The sequence below is a fragment of the Acartia tonsa genome, chromosome 5 (genome assembly GCF_053477335.1).
Source record: "Acartia tonsa isolate MP-2025a chromosome 5, ASM5347733v1, whole genome shotgun sequence".
Lineage (NCBI taxonomy): Eukaryota > Metazoa > Arthropoda > Copepoda > Calanoida > Acartiidae > Acartia > Acartia tonsa.
The window spans coordinates 42,024,568-42,043,857 of NC_137264.1; the positions used below are offsets into that span (position 1 = coordinate 42,024,568).

The window sequence follows — 19,290 nt, forward strand, 5'->3', positions numbered from 1 at the left end:
ACGCAATTAAGAAACCACTTTTTAACAATAATACAATTTTATATTAGACTTCGTTAATTTATCAATTTTTTAAAAATATCCTTATATAAGATTAACATGATGTCTATCTGTCTAACGTGTGTATTGTATACCTCGCCAACCACTAAAAGGAATGATATCTTCATTTCATGAAGCTTTAGATAGGTTCCGGGATGGTTTCAGGTCATGGAATGGATTAAAGCTACTTTTCTTCGATTTCTCTCCAATTGAGAATAGAACATAAATATTTTTTTCTTTTAATAATCGAAAATTGGTTTGGATGTACAAAATTAATGTCTAATTATAAAAAATCTTTGCTTTTAGAAACATTAAATAATCGAATTAATAATCATTGCAATTTTTTTGGCGAATGTTTATTTAGCCAGCCAAGCCTTTTAAAATTATCTATTTTATGATTAATTAAAGAAACAATAATAATTAATTTCTTTCTAAACGTCAAATATTAATGATAGCATAAATTTCTTCTTTAAGCGGATGCTATTCAGTATGCGCTGGGACGCGGGGCGGGTAACACACATCATGTGTGCTACTCTAACCGCTGCACACATTATTTGTGTCAACATTCTTTGTTAATTGTTTGATAACAAAATCTTCGTTGTTTTCCGATAGGTGCTGTGAAGATATTGTTGGTAATCGGACACAGACGATTTCTACCATCACTGGAGAAGAATCAGTTTTCTGTCTGCCTACTTTTTTCCCGCTTCAAGTTTTTTTCGGTTATTATATATCCATTTTTTGTGCTGGAAATATTGTTTTGAAATCTGAAACCAAGCCGAGACGAGATGGCCGCTAGTAATCCCGCCTTATCAACAACAGTTTCACCTACCTCCCTCCCCTCCAACTCCTGTCATCACCCCTTCAGCTACACCTGTTCTACCTCTTTTTCCCGCGTGATGTCTGTGTTTTATTACTATTCTATTTATTGTGTGTGATAATGGAAATACATTTCCCTTTTATTCTGGTGCATTCTCCCCCATATCATGGGGTTATTTTTACCTGCATATGTCAAGGGGCAGGTCACTTTTTGTGAATTTTAAGAAATCTTTGACAAGAACCTTTGCAGTCTTTATTATTATAGGACTGCCTTACGATTTTGACTTTTCATCAATTTTGCAAGACCCCAAAAGAGCCTAGTAAGCTGAAACTGGGACCCCCCAACTCCATAATCTACTCCTGCCCAAACTGCTTGCTATCAATCAAACCAACCAACTCTAACAAACTGAAACACCAAACCAATTTAAACATTATTAATTAAATTGTGTAGTTAGTCTTTATGTTAGTTATTGATATTTTATATGTATAACAGCTAACCCTTAACCTACTAACACATATCTAATTTTTATTTCGTATTTTACTTATTTCATTATGTATGATTTTTTTATAAAAATAAATCATTTTAACAAAAAAAAAAAAAAAAAAGCGGATGTTATTTAGGTATATTTATAATTCCAGTATGGCTTCTAAACCGATTAATATTCGCCGGATTAGAAAACGATTTCTAGCCATACTGAAAAAGCATGTATAGCATCGTAACACAAACAGTTTTCCACGAATAATAAAAAAACCACAAGATTTATACCAGGGCTAACAAAACTTTTAAAAATCTTATAATTTTTTATTTAATATCCACTGAAAGCTATCGATAATACGATGCGACAAAATACTATTAAAAAGGTCATACATCCTCTCTGCACCTATAAGAAGTTTCACTAGAAAAGAGAACTATATCGGTTCAGAGGTTTGGACACTCAGCTAAATTGACCACTCAATCAAAATTAAATAAAAGTCCCCAAGGTTGTTATGCCAAAGAAAAAGAAAACATTATTGTAAGACTTTGCGGACTATTAGAATAAACAGCCCAGTGTCCCCTCCCTCCCTGTATTCCTATACCTCAATGATCCTAGAACCTTACCTGTATACAAGAAATCCTATGCCAGCCAGCAGGCACAGAACCAGAATAACCAGTAGAAGTGGTGGCAGGCAGCAACGTAAAAATCCAACTTTTCGAACCTGAAAAACAAAGAATGTTTAAACCAAGTACTTTAAATGACTCGCTTCGTTTTCTATATTTTTCCAGTGTAGCTTAGAAACCAATTAATTTCCGGTGGATAAGAACCGGTTCTCAGCCACACTGAAAAAACATGTTTCGTATCATATATACAGTTTTCTACGAATATAAAAATGTACATTAATAATATTAAAACTTGTTTATTAGCCCGTGTCTTCTGCATCTCGGAACTAACAAAACTGATTTTAATAGTAAAATTTTACATTTCTTCTCCACGGAAAGCTGTTTATAATACGATGCGATAAATAACTGGATTATCAGCTTGTTTTTACAATTTATAGAGTTAATTAACCTTATGTGATTTAAAAGTGTTAAATTTGTATTCACGTTTTAAAAAGTAAAATCTACTAGTCAATAAATATACAAAAACGTGCCAACTAAACACTTTTTATCAAATTTTCAGATAATAATTCAATATTTTAAAAATGTTTTGCTCTATGGTCATAAAAAGAACAAGGATGACAACATCCATAAGTAGTAAAGCACCATTCAATTGAGATATGCTTTTAGGCTATTTTCAAGTCGTTACTTACCCCTTTGAATGTAGAGCCTTAATATGCTAAGGGTGCAGTGGCTAGTATTCAACAATGGAGAAACTAGTTTTGACAGACAAACCTTGTAGCTTATAGAGAAGCTACGCAACAAAACTTAGGTATTGTTAAGAGTATAGGCTGGTGTAATTTCTGCCCATAAATGGTGTTATTTGCCCCTCAATTAGTCCGGCATCGGCAATTGTTTCTTTTACATTAAAAAAAGATTTCTATTGAAATTGAAAAAGAGAGGATTGCTATCAAGAACGTTTAAGCATTTTATTTAGAGGGGGGGATTGTAAATACTTTTTTTTTTTCGGGGGGGGGGGGGTTATCCCCCTATACTCCCTCCCCATTGAACGTCCCTATTTGCTATGATGTTTTCACAAAAAGTATACTATAAAGCACTGTTTTTCCCCAACACCTTCATTCTTGAATAAATTTATTAAAGAGAAGAAAAATATAATTATCCCCCCAACTGTAAATGAGAGGCAAAAAGTCCTATCTTAAAGAATAATAGAATTTTACTCACAACAAATAAACACACCTCACCACACATGTTTGCCATGAAATGCTGGAGAAAAGTTCTTAATATTGTAAATAGCACAGAACCTGCCCTGTATATAGCAATGTTATCTTTCCTGTAAATTTTGAATGATCGGACCAGCCGTAATGAGATTTTACTGGATACAATTTTTCATAACATTTTTCCAAATTTTAGTTTGCTGTAGGTTAAAAGTCCATTTATTTAATCCTTAGCTTCCCATTTTGGATGGTGCTAAAAGTGGGCTTTAAAAAAACTTTTAGGATTAGTTAATTGTGTCATAAACACAAATCCAAAAAAAATCTTTTAAAAATTTTGGTGGAAAATCTTCGAAATTATCTTTAAAAATTTATAAAACAAAATGAGGGAGGATTTGCTGTGGTTTTTTCGTGTTTTCATTCTTGGAATTGTATTTTTATACATCTGGATCTTACTTAATGTCTTGAAGTTGTGGAAAAGAGATAAAAAAGATCTTCAACGATTGGGCTGCTCAACGGATGATTAAATAGGTAAATGTTTAAATTTTAATATTTAAACGCAAACAGCGATTATCTGTTTCAATACCTTTTCTACTATTTGACTCGATCCTCCTTTTTTAAAAAATATCTTAATTTGCTATTGGGAATAGATTATATCTCAATTTAAAAGTGGTTGAAAAGGAAATGCCTTTTGTCCATAAGAGGCGCGGCTTAGGGAAAAAATTAAAGAGGGAGATGACATTGGGCTGTTTATTACACTAGTCACTAAAGATTTATAAAAACTTTGGAACTTTTATTGCTTTTTGATTGGTTGGTGCGTTAAGTTGGTGAGTGTTTAAACGTTTCAACAACTAAAGTAATCTAAAGAAAGGGTAATTTTGTGTATTATAAATGGGGGTGTTTATCAATTTATAAGCCATTGTTTTATCCCTGGAAAATAATTTAATGTTTATCATTAATAAAATTGAAAACATAACTGTAATACAGTAACAATATAGTGTTTTTCCGATATTATTCAACAAGTCTAACCTCTTCTGCAAGCGTTTTTATGTTTTTGGACTTACTTTCTAAAGAGTGGTTGCGCTAAATAAAATATTAGTTATAATATAGATGTACTAAATTACACATTATGAAAGCATTTTAATTGGTTTTCTAAAACGTATCCGCTGTTAATTGTTGTCTATAAATCATTTGTAAATAGTTTCTCTAAATATGGTTTATCTAAGACATTTGTAATTTGCACATTCTTCAAGTTTTTGCTAACATTGGATGTACAATATACGTGGATATTATGACAGGGGGGAAATTGTCGTCAATTTAGGTTGTTAACAGGGACATCACTTATTGTCAGTTTGTTCATCCAGTAGGAGGGGAGGGGTTGGGGTAAAAGGGCTGGATGTGGGGGATCGTTATCTAAGCCAGCTACAAGTTTCACTTTATTAGAGTACATGATAATCTGGTGTAAGATCCAAGTAATAATAAATCCATTTTGTTAACTTGTGCTATCTTGTAATACGAGTTATATTAAATCATTACCTACTTGCTTTTAAGTTATGCATCAACTATATAACTCACTTTGTCTGCCTGTCTGAATAATTGTCTTTCTGTCCGTCTGTAACGCTTTAAAAGAAACAGAATTGCAAGTCTACAATATGAGATATGTTTCAGCAATTGAAGGTTTCTCTGATGAAATGGTATATTTAGGCAAATTTACTTAGGCTGTTTCATTTTTGTTTTATGCTGCTTTAATTTCAGAATAAGATAAGATTTATTTTAAATCGTTTTATTAGCTATGCTAGATGATATTTCATTGGTTTATACACACGTTCCCCCATTTGTTGGATTTTTAACTTGGGAGACTTTAACTAAATCTGTTTTTAGTTTTAACTTTACAAAACAGAAATGTCTAAACTTTTCCACTAACATGCTTCTGAGTGTGCATTAATTTATTTTCCATTGTCTTATACATTATCATTCAAATTCAACTTTCTTCTAAAGTAAGTCGGACTTTACCGCGACTTTAACTAATTATATAGCACCTGCGCTTCATTTAATTTAGCATAAAATTTAAAATGCAAGTAATTCATTCATTTAGGATAAGATAGATATAGTTAACTAGGAACTACAAGTTTCAAGGTTATCATATCACACATGTGTTTATATATACTCAGGAATAGAGGGATAGTATCATATCACAGATGTGTTTATATATACTCAGGAATAGAGGGATAGTATCATATCACAGATGTGTTTATATATACTCAGGAATAGAGGGATAGTATCATATCACAGATGTGTTTATATATACTCAGGAATAGAGGGATAGTATCATATCACAGATGTGTTTATATATACTCAGGAATAGAGGGATAGTATCATATCACAGATGTGTTTATATATACTCAGGAATAGAGGGATAGTATCATACCACAGATGTGTTTATATATACTCAGGAATAGAGGGATAGTATCATATCACAGATGTGTTTATATATACTCAGGAATAGAGGGATAGTATCATATCACAGATGTGTTTATATATACTCAGGAATAGAGGGATATTTAACAATTGATTACTGAAATACAGGGATAAGAAAATTAAGACTTATGTTTTTTTTAAGAAAAAATATTTTCTTTATTTTAAAGATTACTCTTTTTTTCTACTTGTACGTATTCCCATCCACAATTTTTGTGCTTCGCTACTTATGGATGTTGTCATCCTTGTTATATTTAAATGTAAGCAGAAGAATTCCCAGATAAAAAATTGCCCTATACTACCACTCCTCATATTATTATTCTTTCGAACTTTATAAAACTAAGTCATGAATATGATGTCTATTATGATATTTAGGAGTGACGATATAACAGAGCACAAATATGGAAATAAATGGTATCTCTCCCCTCATATAGTTGACAGTACAAATATGGTAAATGGTGTCATCATCAATGGGTCACAGTTATCAACCACATATAAATACAAAAGTAAGTTCAATTTTTAAGATTTTTATTAATAGGACATTGGACAACTATGTCTGCAGGAATAAGGTATAACCAACAATCCAAATAAATCAAAAATAATATTTGGGGCCAGAGGAAAGGTCCTCAATACTACTATGTGTTGCCCCCCCCCCTCCCCTACGGCAGCTGAAAATCATGTACAGCTTTTGTGACTTTTTTTCAAATTAATTTCGTTGTTGGTATTAGCTGATTTAGTCCAGAAAATTTTTAAAATCAATGAATAATTTATTTTAATTATGTAGATCTTTTGATTTTAAACATTTTATGTTTTTCTATTGGTCAACAAATTTCGTTTTGTATATTTATTTTTACCCCTAACCCTGTAAAAAATGTAGCATAGAATTCATATATATTTATTTAGTTAGAAGTAAGTCTTTAGAGTTTTGTTAACACCAAAACAATTTATAATAGTTTTTGATAATCACTGCGGTTGTTAAAATTGCTTTGGTTTTTAAATCCGTTTTACAGCTCAGCAAGTTTTATTTGTAGGTTTTTAGGGTGACCTACACTTTCAATGCCAATTTTAAGTAGAAAAAGTGAAAAGAAAAATTTTGGTGGGGGTTTAATCTTAGGACTATGATGATGGTGTTATCCACCCCCCTCCCCCCCCCAAAAAAAAATAAAAATAAACCTTCACTGGACCTATAAGTTGCTTCACTGTAACGAAGAACCATATCTATCCAGCGGTTGGCAAGATTTTATTCTACTGATACACATAAAAACAGATTAACATCCTCTTACTTTTTAACAAAATTTACCTTTCTAGTTTCTTTGACTGTAATAAAATTTTCAGGTGGCACATCTCTTGGTACAACTATGTAGGTTCGGGACCGGGTCAATGTGGACGTCTGAACACAAAAAAATGCTGTTGTTTATAATATGTTCATGTTAAACTTATTAATGTATTACTTCAAAATTATATACAAAATATTTTAATTTGATTTTAATACCCATTGCTTATTTGTTAGCTCTTATTACTAACTCTTTAAAAATTGAGAAAACAAGGATGATTATTTCCATAAGAAAAGCGGATGAAACGAACAAACATTTTAATAAAAAAACAATAATAGTTATCTATCGCAGCTTTCCGCGGATATCAAAATAAAATATTATAATATTAAAGCCAGTTTTGTTAGCCCCGATTTCTTTTCGGTCTGGCAGACACCCGGTTCTGATTCAGCGGATATTAATCGGTCTCCAAGCATTAATGTAAAATATCTTGTTGTAAGATTAGATATAATTATCAAACGGCTTGTATTGGTAAAAAATTAAAGAATAAATTATTACGGATACAATTTTAAAAACTATTAATTATTGAAAAAATAAAATTATTCGCAAGGCTCTTTCAGCGACCGACGTGTCGGTTGGACGTTCGTACTTTAATACCATAACTATAGAATAGCTGCGCTACTTTGATAATTGAAATAAACAATGTTACTATAACAACAATACTAAAATATTTGATAAGCGCTTAATAACTTTGATTCAAGCCCTGATAACCCATTCAATAGTTCTTACAGCAAGAGTCATACAGGGTGTTTCAAGTGATTTGTCTTTTTTAACTGAATTATGCAAAAATAAAAACAATTATAAGTAAACCATTTTATATAATTTTTTAAAATAAAATGCTTAACATATAATTATTTTTTTCTATGCATAATTCATAATTTAAAAAAAAGACATTTCTCTTGAAACACCCTGTACAAACTCTTAGATTGCAATTTTGGTACAAATAGACTTATTACCCTAGATGGCTAATAAAACACAAGTGCCTATCCAACTTGAATAGAAATTTATGTTTATTATTTATATTTAGTCACCTATGATTCAATGCAATAATGCTAGCGAAGAAATTTTCAGACGATATCGTTTCTGTAGGAAATATAACTATTTACATATAGCTGATTAATTATTATGATAAAATTCCATTCTGTACTAAAATGTGTACACGTTAATCAATAGTATGGTCGGACTGTTCCTATTGGTTTAACTTTGAGATTGTTCATCTAGACTTTCATTGGTCATTTGTTTTTATCCGCCTAGTACATAGAATTTACAGCCGAATTAGTTATTTGTTGCAGAGAATAAGACGCTATATCAAAATAATGGTTATAATTATCCAATTCGTTTTATTTCAACTTCTGACTTGTTTTAAAAACGAGGCTTTTCTATGATTAGGGTCGGTCAGTCCGTACGTCAGTCTGTCCGTCAGTCCGTCCGTAATGTATAGCTTTTTTGTTTATTTATACATGTTAGAATTTTCCTATCGATTTCAAACTTTGCATGATGATTCCTGTAGTAGATTTAGAAAGCGTAGCAACACTATAATCGTTTTTTACTTTTTTAACAACAATTTTTTATGTGAAAAAATCATCTGATTGATCTGATTTTTGGATTACTGATTCCAATTACAATAAGGTACAATATTATGAGCGAAGTATCTCTTTAATCAAGTCCTAAAAATGTAAGTATGTCCTTAAACAGAATTCTCTATTTAAGAAATTTTACAACAAATTTACGTAGAATTTTGTCAAAACTTATATATTCTTATTCTACATGAGTTAATGTTCGTCTGTCATACCGTTCCAGAGCTTCATTTTAATGGATGTTGTCATCCTTGTTTTACTATAAATTACCATACATTAAAAAATACATTAAATACCTTGCCCACTGTCATACAAATTTCAAATCTTAGTTTTAAAAAAGTATACATATGTAGTTTCATTTTTTCTCTAAATCAATAATTAGAGGAGAGATTCTGATAATTCCAGTGTTCCAAATTCCAATATTTAATTAATAGCAAATTTGTTTTGTATTACAAACTTGTATGAAAACATGAACATGCATTCAAACTTAAATTTAATTTAACACAAATATTACATTCAAGGAATCAAGATGTGTTTTAAATGATTTATTCTTCTTATTAGACAAATCATAGACAAATCAAATATGATAATATTACATATTATAAACATATTTATATATATACATGTTAAAACATAATGTTATATTTTGATTTATATTGATTTCATATTACTTTTTTTAAAACAATGGAGATCGGACGTTATCTAACAGCTAAAATACTTTGTATTGTCCTTATATTCTAAAACAAAATCTATAAAATTAGTTACTAAACTGTAATTTAATCCGATGGAATTAAGTAGTTTTATGGTAAATTGTGCTAACAGTAAAGTTTGTGAGAAAAAGTTATCCTCATTCCATCTTATAATACATTCTTCCTTGCTTGCTTTTAAAGCCCTATCTTTTGCTATCAGTATAAGTAAAGTTATTTGTGTGAAGTCATCCCCTTTAAAACAATCATAATAAATATTAAATAAATCAAGATAGATTGAAATCACTGAATTCACAATACACGTAGGATAACCAGCAATTTAATACAGGGAGGAGACATTAGGCTGTTTATTACACTAGTCATTAAAGTTTTATATTGTTGGCTTAACAACTTTGTGGACTTTTAATGAATTTTGATTGGTTGGATCTTTAAGTTAGAAGTCTAAACGTTTCAACCACTTATTGAAATCTACAGATAGGGTAATGTGTGTATCATCATTTGGGATGTACATCAATTATCAGCCAATATCTTATCCCTTTAGATCCCTGAGACTAGCCAGCAGTTTGATAGGAACTTTATTATTGTTTCCTTAAAATTAAGATTTATCTAATATAAATTATCTTTTATTTTAATCTAATAAACAATAAGTACTCTAACATTACATTAGACGAAATAATTCTGATAAGTCATAGTCAGGTTTTTGGAACTGAATAGTCTATAAGAAGAGAGTATAAAAGAAAAAGTAGAGTAAACACTCTAAAAGTGATGTATGGTCGTAAGTAAGTTTAACAGCTAACTATATTAAATACAATAACTGCCAGTTTTTTTATAATTTGCAGTAACTTTATAACCTAATGAACTTTAATTATATCTTGGATATAGTTCAAACCAGCAGTGTCCAAAATTGTTATCTATTGAAATGGTAATTTTGTTTATCGTAATTAAAACGTTAATGTGTAAATCATATTTGTACATCATTTATTTCGCTGAAGATATGATATAAATCGCATTTCTTAATATTGCACAAACGGGAATGGGTTTCCAAGTGATTCTGCCAATGTAGTGATCACATGGCAAAATTTAAAGTTTCTACCTTTTTCGTCCACGAAAGGGAGAGAGAAATTTCAAGTTTTACCATTAATCACACATTGCCAGATTATTCCAGCATAATCAAAATACGATAATTCTACATCGCATCTTATTATAGACAACTTACTGCGGATATTATTATTTTTTATTAAATATTAATAGAAAACAGGCTATAATACGAAATTTCCAATCCATTTCGCAGACATAATGAAATTAAACATTATAGTCCATTGTAGCGACAGCAGATTCCTGTAAAAAAAAGTACTTACATTACGTCTTTATTAATAATATTATTTACATTACAGACTATTCTTAATGCTGTAAATAAACCTAAGGCATAAATAACCAGGAATTACTGCATTCCAATCACACTAAACGTCAATAGATAAATTTTAAAAAAATGAACTTATTTGTCATGGAATTTAGGGATCTTAAGGGATGAGATAAATTACATTTGCAAAAATGGATATAGAATGAATTGAATAACATAACAGGGGGTAAATTTTTAAAAATTTAGGTTGCTATCAAGGAACTCACTTATGGGTCAGTTCGCTCATCCAGTAGGTGAGGAGGGGATGGGGTGAAGGGGGTGGATGGGGGCTATCGTTGTTTTAGCCAGCTGCAAGTAGATTTTTAGAGAATATGAAAATGGTAAAGATCCAAGTAATAAAATATCCAATTTTACAAATTAATCATAAAGAAAGTAAAAAACGAAGAAAAACAGTTATCTATAAAACTGTAATAGTTATTTATCGCATCAAATCATAAACAGTTTTTCGCGAATATCAAAAGAAAAATTATAATATCAATAAAAGTTTAGTTGGATCATAGGGGCCAAAGGTCCGGGCCGACTAAACTAGTAATAATTTTATGATTTTTATTTTATTATTCGTGGAAAAATGTTTAAATTAACATACAATAAATATTTGAAATATTTTAACAACAAAAATACAGTCAATCATATCAATATTTTAAACATTCTAATGCTTATTGCTTGAAAGAAAAATATTGAAGTGGTCTTAAATATAATCTTAGTTCAATTTTCTTTAGATAAGTAATAGAATTCTTAAACATTATAGTTTCAAATTTGTTTTATAAATGGTAATAAATATATATGAGTAGTTTAAAACATTATTTTAGATTTATTTAAAATTTTCCTTACCTTTAGTGACGGACTATAATATGAATTTTTATTTTTCATTTTTAAAAAACTTAGTTTGTTTTATCACTTAACACATTATCTTTGTAACTAAAATATCACTTATTTTATTTTACTTTAGTTCACTTTATCAAACTGATATCATTTTAACATTCGTTTTTTATATCAATTTTATTATAGGATATGATAATATCTCATATTACATCTGATCTATCAGCCAATTAAGACAAAACTAACTAACTAAGTCATATTATTCGTTTTCAATTTTTAAAGCCGAAACCGTATTTTTCCTTCTTTGTTGATATGCCTTAAATTTTGGGGGGCAGGTTGGAAAAATGGGGAAATGCGCACAATTTAAAATTTGGGCAACCTGTCTGTGCGCATTAGAATTCGGGTTCAAATCAGGTTTAGCGCGCACAATTACGGAACGGTAAGGCATAATTTTAGGCTTAATGTTTGGGGGGGGGGGGGGTAGGAGGAAGATAATTTGTCTAGCTATCAACTTTTGTTGGTTCCCAAGATGAAACTTAAGATCTCTGTGTAGCCCAAATCAGGGAGGGAGGGGACATTGGGCTGTTTATTATACTAGTCCCCGAAGTTTTAAAATAACGTTTTCTTATTAGTCGGTTTAACGAATTTTATAGAATTTGATTGGATGTGGTTGAGTGCCCACACATTTCAACCACTGATTGTAATCTACAGAAGGGATAATTTAATGTATCATCATTTAAGATGTACATCAATTTATCGGCCATTGATTATCCCTTTAGATCCATGAGCCTAACTGAAATGCCATTGGCTTTTTGTTCAATAATATTTCTATATTTAGACTCATAGGTATAAACTTCAGGGTTTTTGTAAGCATTTTATATTTAATTGGATTTTGATGAAAACAAAGCTAGCTTTTTATATTAATTTAGTATTTAATAAAGAAGTTTAATAGGTTAAGGCTATTAAAATTTTTGTATTACCCATATAAATATAATTTGAAAAAATAGCTCAAAACCATTTTTTCAAAATAAATCATTACTGCACTTTTGAAAAGCTTTCCTAAAATAAAGAAGTTAATCGGTTCTCTTGTTGGCGAGATCTTAACTTACAAAAAAAAACGAAAAACCTTATAGAAAAATAGCTTATTTTCGTCCTAGGAATTTAATCTGAAAATAGAATGGCATAAAACTTATACAGGAGCTTTGTATGAAGAACTAAATCTGTCCTCTTGTTAGCGAAATCTTAAAGTACATATAAATCGAAAATCCTACTATTTTATGTAATACTAGCGGCTTCGCCCCTGGCCTCTAGGGGCTTTGCCCCAAGAAGTTTGGTCAACCTAATTTTTCATATTTTAGATTTAAGGGGGGGGGGATTTTTTTTGGAGGGGGGGTTAGTCAACCCCGTTATTTTAAATTTAGTTTTAAAAAGAAAAGAAAAATTGGGGGGGGGGGGAAGGGTATTTTTCTTTTTTTGGTGGGGTTGGGGGTCAGGTAAATAGCCTTAAACTACCCCAAGACATTTAAAACGCTTTCCCAAGGGAGCAACCAATGCGAACCAGTATTTTTTAAGATCTTAAGCTTTAGACGATAAGCGTTAATACTAAAATCATCCTATCTAATTCTTTTAAAGATTATTTTGTATTCAATTGATTTATCCCTATATCTCTGCTATTGACATAAAGAATTTTCAAGATAAAAATTTGCATAATAAAATTGGAAATCAATCAGCTATAAAAGAAACTTTTCTACATCTAAGGTATGTCGGAACGTCCGTTCATATGTGACCGTAATAGTTTTCTATGCGTTTGAACTAGGAAATTGTTTTTTTCAAACATGTTTCTTCTAAGCCAATACATATTTTTAATCGTTTGTTTTATTTTGATGCATTCCTTGGCTTCGTTTTTAAGGATAACGTCATCCTTGTTGATCTTGTCATCAGAAATGTGGTAAAGATTTTGGGCGGTTTTACAAATATAGACATTGATATATATTCTACCAATCATATCTATCTTTCATATAACAAGTACGATTTTATTCTTAAGTAGCGCCGAAATAATGAGTAATAATTCATTAGTAATATAAAGAAAATCTTATATTCATCAAATGTAATATCTAAATAGCCCAAAGTCCCGAAAAGCAAAGTATGTAAAGTAGTAAGGTTTTATTAGTCTATAGCTTAATATTTCAATAAATAATTAACCGATTGAGTTCTCCATTGCAGAAAAGTTTTACATAGGTTCTGGGATGGTTTTAGGCTATTTCTTTTTTAGATTAAAGTCTTAAGATTGCTATTTCTCTACTTCTTATAGGGCCCTAGATGCTAGGGACGCAGTATTTATAAATGTGTATTATCAAAACGATTTGATTTAAGTATCTTATAGCACGGGTTTGTTTAATAAATATTAAAAAGAAAGAAAAAAAATTTGTTAATGTATCTGTTATATTTAGTGTTGCTTAAGGTATAATGGAACGCTTAGGTTACAGGTAGACAGACAAACATCCCCAAATGTTGAAGAAGATTTGTACAGGATAACTGAAACTGTTTATGAACACATGTATGGTTATAAATAATTAGAACACAGACCACGCCAGGCCAGCTAGGGGTACTCGATTATTAAGCATTGCTTTTTTTTGATATAGCATAGCAGTAAGCTTTTTGCGTTTTTTTGCATAATCATATCCTAAAATCATAGAGAAAATTATGCCTAAAATCTAACTTATATCGTAAATTTAGTCCGAATGGATTGTACTTTTTACGGAAGATTTATAAATGTGTTGTGATGGTTTTAGGCTATTTTCTTGGTATCCTCCGCCCTCCACTAATGGTAAAGAGTTTATTTTTTATTCAAGTCTCATGGTGGTTTTAGACTGTTTTAGGTCCTTCCCTGCCTCTTTGAATAATAACCCCTTATATGTTAGGGGTGCAACCGCTATTTCATGCATAAACTATTAGCAGTCGGTAGGTCGATGCGCAATTGCAATGATTGATGGCGACTTTATGACATTATCGAAGTGGTCATTGATGACATATAATCAACATTACGATATTCCATTGAGATTATAACTACATACCTTTGTCGATAATAACAAAATTTCGATAATGCAACCTCACTTTCCTTGTTTATTGGCATTATTTTAAAAGCTAAAATGGGATAACTATAATACAAAGTAGAACGATGTCTTTGTCCGTCCTTCTGTCCCATAAGATCTCGGTAACCACTGAACTGATCGGATTCTACTCTTCAGGGTATATACCTATTGGGCCTGTGGTGGTTTTAAGCTATTTTCTTGGGGGGTGGGACACTCCCAACTAACCCCCTTAAAAATGAAATTTTCCCCCTTTCAAAAAAAAGGCTAGGGGCGAAGCCGCTAGTTTGACTATAAAGTATCTAGAGTATTTCTAAGAGTTTTATGATCTTGAACCGATAAATCTCGACATTTCACGGTAGCTTTATATACGTCCTAGAAAAGTTTTTAGCTTTTTCTCTCTCTAGTCAAAGAGGCTATGTGTATGTATAGCCACTAGTAACAATAAGAATTGATATAATAATAAAATTTTCTTTGCAATAGAAATGTTGTTAGCTTGCCCATTAATGGGGATTATCACCCTTGTTTTCTGTACATATGTAGAATCAAACAGAAATATATTATGATTAATAGTTATATTCAAGTATCTTATACAGTTAGGGGATAAGAAAATATTTTAAAACATATCCAAAAACTTTCCCATCCATCCTAAAGTAGTAAGGTTTTTAGACTGTCGCTTTAGATTTCGATAACTACTGAACCGATTGAGTTCTCCACTTTATGGAATCTTCTTATAGATTCCTGATGGTATTAGGCTAATTTATATCTAAAATTGTTTTTAGGCTATTTTTTTTTTTCCCATACTCCTTTAAATATAGAGCTCCTAGATGCTAGGAGCGCAGCTGCTAGTAATTTAAAAAAGAATCCAACTAGGTTTTACTTTTCTTAAAAGTAGCGCTGCTATTAGTCTATAGGTATCTATAATACAAAGTAGAACGATGTCTGTCTGTTTGTACCAAAGGATGTCGCTAACCGCTGAACCGATCGGGTTCTCCTTAACAGGGTAGCTTCTCATAGGTCCCGGGAAGGTTTAGAACTATTTTGGGGGAGGGTATCACCAACCTCCCATGAGAAATCGCACATAAAAAATGTGGTTGGGGGGGGGGGGGGTGGCTAACACCTGTCTTAACCTCTTTTCGAGGAAGCTTTGTGTTTATCAAGATCGAAATTAATTTCCTTATTCACAATTCCAAATTCAGAAAAAATGTCGTCTTTGTTTGACTTTCCTTTCCTAAAGAGACGCGGCATTTGAATGTTGTTTTGTTTGGGGTCTCTCCACGTTACTTTTGAATGATATGTGAGTGGATAAAGATTTCGGAGAATAAAGTCGGGCCTATCATTGGTCTCATAGTGCGTGAATAACCCTAGTATGCCAGGTGCTTTAACCATAAGAACTTCAGGTAGATTTTTCTTCATTTATAAATAGTTGTATGGCGTATAGGACGGATTTATTAAGTTAAAAGCTTTAGCCAGCTACACGTGAAACTTTATTATGATTCAAATATTATGTTTTAGTAATTTTTTATGTGCTTATATATATGCATGTAACAATGATCTATTAAACCAAATAATTTTCCTTTAAAGCCAAAGTAACCAAAGATTCTTTAACCGTAGAAAAAAAGATTTTAAAAAGCAAATAATATTACGTGGTTATAAAAACTGGAATTTTGTATTAATTGATTTTGTAATTTCAGGACTTTGAAATAGTTTGTGTCAATAAATCTATACTCAAACCTGCTGTTGAAACTTGATGGTTCCTGGTGTTGGGGGTTTTGTCCGTAAGACTAAGATCTCTAGAACTTCCCGCAAATTCGGAAGTCACACTTAACCAAAGTGTCATGGTTAAGACAATTTCAAAGTATCTGAAGAATAGGCGTTAGCATTCTTCAAGAGATCAATAGCATCCAGTGATTATTGATGCAAAAAACTGTGACAATTTTTCTGTGAAATAAGTACCTAGTGAATCAATATGCCACTAACTAAAAAGCAGAAAATTGAGCGAGCTATCGCTATTGGCAGTGAAAGGCTAGAAGTGTTTGATGAACAGTTAAAAGTGTTTTATGAAAATCTAAAAGCCTGCCAAAGTTTAAGTTCATGTGGAAATGTGAAATTGAAATCAATTCGTGACATTTTTAGTGAGGTCAAGGACCAATCTGACCTAATAAAAAGTCTAAAATCTGCCGTGGAGACTAGTGAGATGCGCAAGTTTAAGCGCGATTTTGATGAAGCTAGTGAACAGAAAAATGTTGCCGACAAAGTTCATGCATCGTTGGAGCAGTGTACGAAAATTCTGCACTGGCTTGAGAATGATTCGGACGACGCGAGGTTGAGCACCGTCACCAAGAACCTCGACATCATTGAGAAAGTGAGGATGGACATGGGAGTGCTCAAGATTTCCATGAAGTTGCGCCAAGAAGTACGTGATATGTACCGAAGGCTTAGAGAGATGGAACGTCGTACATCTAACTTGGATGAGAGTGGGACACCTTCCATACTCTCCAGGAGTATGTCCGCCGTGGATATTCGGAGTCCCAACCATAGTTGCCAGATATTTTTCAGATCAAAGTGTACAAATAATGTGTACATTGGACCTCCAATGTGTACATTTTGGGGGGGAAGGGGGAAAGGGAGGGGGGAAGGGGGAGAAGGGGATGGGGTACGAGGGGGATTTGCTATGCTATCCTAATAGGAATTACACTAATGGCATCTAGGAGCTCTTAAGGGAGAAGAGGGAGTTAACCTCACACTTTCAGTTGTAATTTTACAAGTTACTACAAAAAATATAAATATTCAGTTAAACTTTAATGTTTATAACCATAAAATCGAGGAAGGAAGCCAATTTTTGGGGGTAAAAAGTCCATTTTTGGAAGGAAAATTTCAATTTTTGTGTGTACACGTGTACATTTTTAAAAAAATGTTGAAAATGCGTACATCCTCAACGGTTTTGCCCAATGTGTACATTTGTCAAAAATTAGGTCGAAAATGCGTACATTACGCACAAAATGTGTACATCTGGCACCGTTGGTCCCAACCCGCAGTATGGGCGCTGGGACAATAGCCTGTTGCCGTCATTTGATGGTACTGACACGGATTACTCCAACTTTAAACAGGTCTTTAAAGATCTGTGCGCTGGTTACGGATTTACTGACCAGAGGCTAAGTCTGATGCTGTGTATGGAGAAAGTGATAACCAATACGGAGCTGCGCAAGCAAGTATCAGCGATTAGAGATCACAATGAACAATGGTTGTTTTTGGATCAGATGTTTTTGTCAAACACCCGCTGGTTTATGAAAATTTTTGACTAAGTTAAACAAGATGAAACCTGTGGATAAACCTGTGGACGTAGTCAGTGCAATTGCTACCCTCAAAAGCACCATGCAGGAGGTAGAAGCCATCGTTGGTTCCGAAGCTAAGGATTACCACCACCTAACTCTGATTCATATTTTTAAAGACAAATGTCCAGATGGCCTGAGAGATAAAATTATGATGGAGTTAGGTAGCATGAACTTGCCAGATATCAAGAAGATTGTAGAACTTCTGGAGAAGACAAGGGGAGCAATGTTGGCTGGTGATATGTCCTATGACACTGGTGCCGGCAGGAGGAATCGTGATAGAGCTGCCGCCGCGCAAGTATCTGGCCGCAGTGACAATAAAAATGGACGGGCTGGAAAGGACAAAACTTCCAAGTGGAATAGTACATGTCCTATTGAAAGCTGCAAGGATAAACATCCGATTTTCCGTTGTCTCACGTTTAAGAAGATGGATGTTGCTGACCGAAAAAAAGTTGTCCAGCAGAAGAAGCTGTGTGAACTCTGTCTGTGTGATGGCCATGCTGCTGACAAGTGTACTAAATCGGATAAGCTTGGTGTCTGTGGCACCAATAATTGTGACAGATATCATAGCCGGTTGCTGCATGAGGCTAGTGCTGGTGTGAATACAGTCTACAAGTCAAGTTCTGCACCTAGCCCCTGTACCTTCCTGCTTCAGTTAGTTCCTGTTGTAGCACCTGGTGGCGGCACCTGCCACGCCACCGTCATGTTTGACTCTGGTGCGAATCTACCACTTGTGTCTGAGAAGTTATCCAACAAGTTGAAGCTGAAATCTACCGGCAGATATACAACCATTTCTGTGGCTGACGGCAGTGAAACATCCTGCCGCAATATTGTGTTTTATCTGAAGGACAGGGATGGTAATTTGAGGGAGTTTGAGGCAGCTGTTATGCCTACCCTTGGCGGGGCCAACGAGATGCGCTCAGTCCACCCTGAAACAGCCGCCGAAATATTTAAGATGCCGCCAGAAAGATTTACATATGTTAGTGGAGGCTTGGATATCATCATTGGAAATACCCATCCTGACGTGTTTCCGTCAACCTACCAGAAAGTGGGCCAGTCTATGTTGTGGCGAACCATTTTTGGTAGTGGTTTTATCTGTACAAGTGCTGACGGTGGAGCTGGTGACCAGAAATCGGCATATAAAGCTGTCAGTGTTAGTGGAGGCACTTTGCCTGATTTTTTGACTTCAGAGTCATTTGGAGTACAGCCGCAGGCACTTTGTCCAGGATGTACTGCATGCCAAGAGTGCAAGGCTATGGCCGACGGCACTACCTGGGACCAGCGTGAGAGGCAGAGAATAATTGAGGCAGGTTTAACACTAGACTTGCAATCCAACAAGTGGACAGGTCAATATGCTTACATTGAAGATCCTCACACCTTG

The 19,290-nt window shown here is 32.9% G+C and overlaps 1 protein-coding gene and 1 long non-coding RNA gene across 2 annotated transcripts in view; one reads left to right on the top strand and one right to left on the bottom strand.

Annotated features, from left to right (window-relative positions):
• LOC145319538 (agrin-like) overlaps positions 1-11,735 on the bottom strand; it is a 55,596-nt gene extending 43,861 nt beyond the window's left edge. The window contains exons 1-3 of the mRNA XM_080161723.1: positions 11,501-11,735; positions 6,935-7,024; positions 1,952-2,049 (exon numbers count right to left, since the gene is read on the bottom strand). Of these exons, the coding sequence (XP_080017849.1) occupies positions 1,952-2,049; positions 6,935-7,024; positions 11,501-11,539 (227 nt within the window). The 5' untranslated portion in view covers positions 11,540-11,735. The remainder of the gene's footprint in view (positions 1-1,951; positions 2,050-6,934; positions 7,025-11,500) is intronic.
• LOC145319567 (uncharacterized) lies at positions 3,516-7,131 on the top strand. Its single transcript, XR_013879949.1, has 3 exons — positions 3,516-3,690; positions 6,010-6,140; positions 6,970-7,131. It is a non-coding gene; the product is annotated as an uncharacterized LOC145319567 (long non-coding RNA).
• Positions 11,736-19,290: the final 7,555 nt, after the last annotated feature.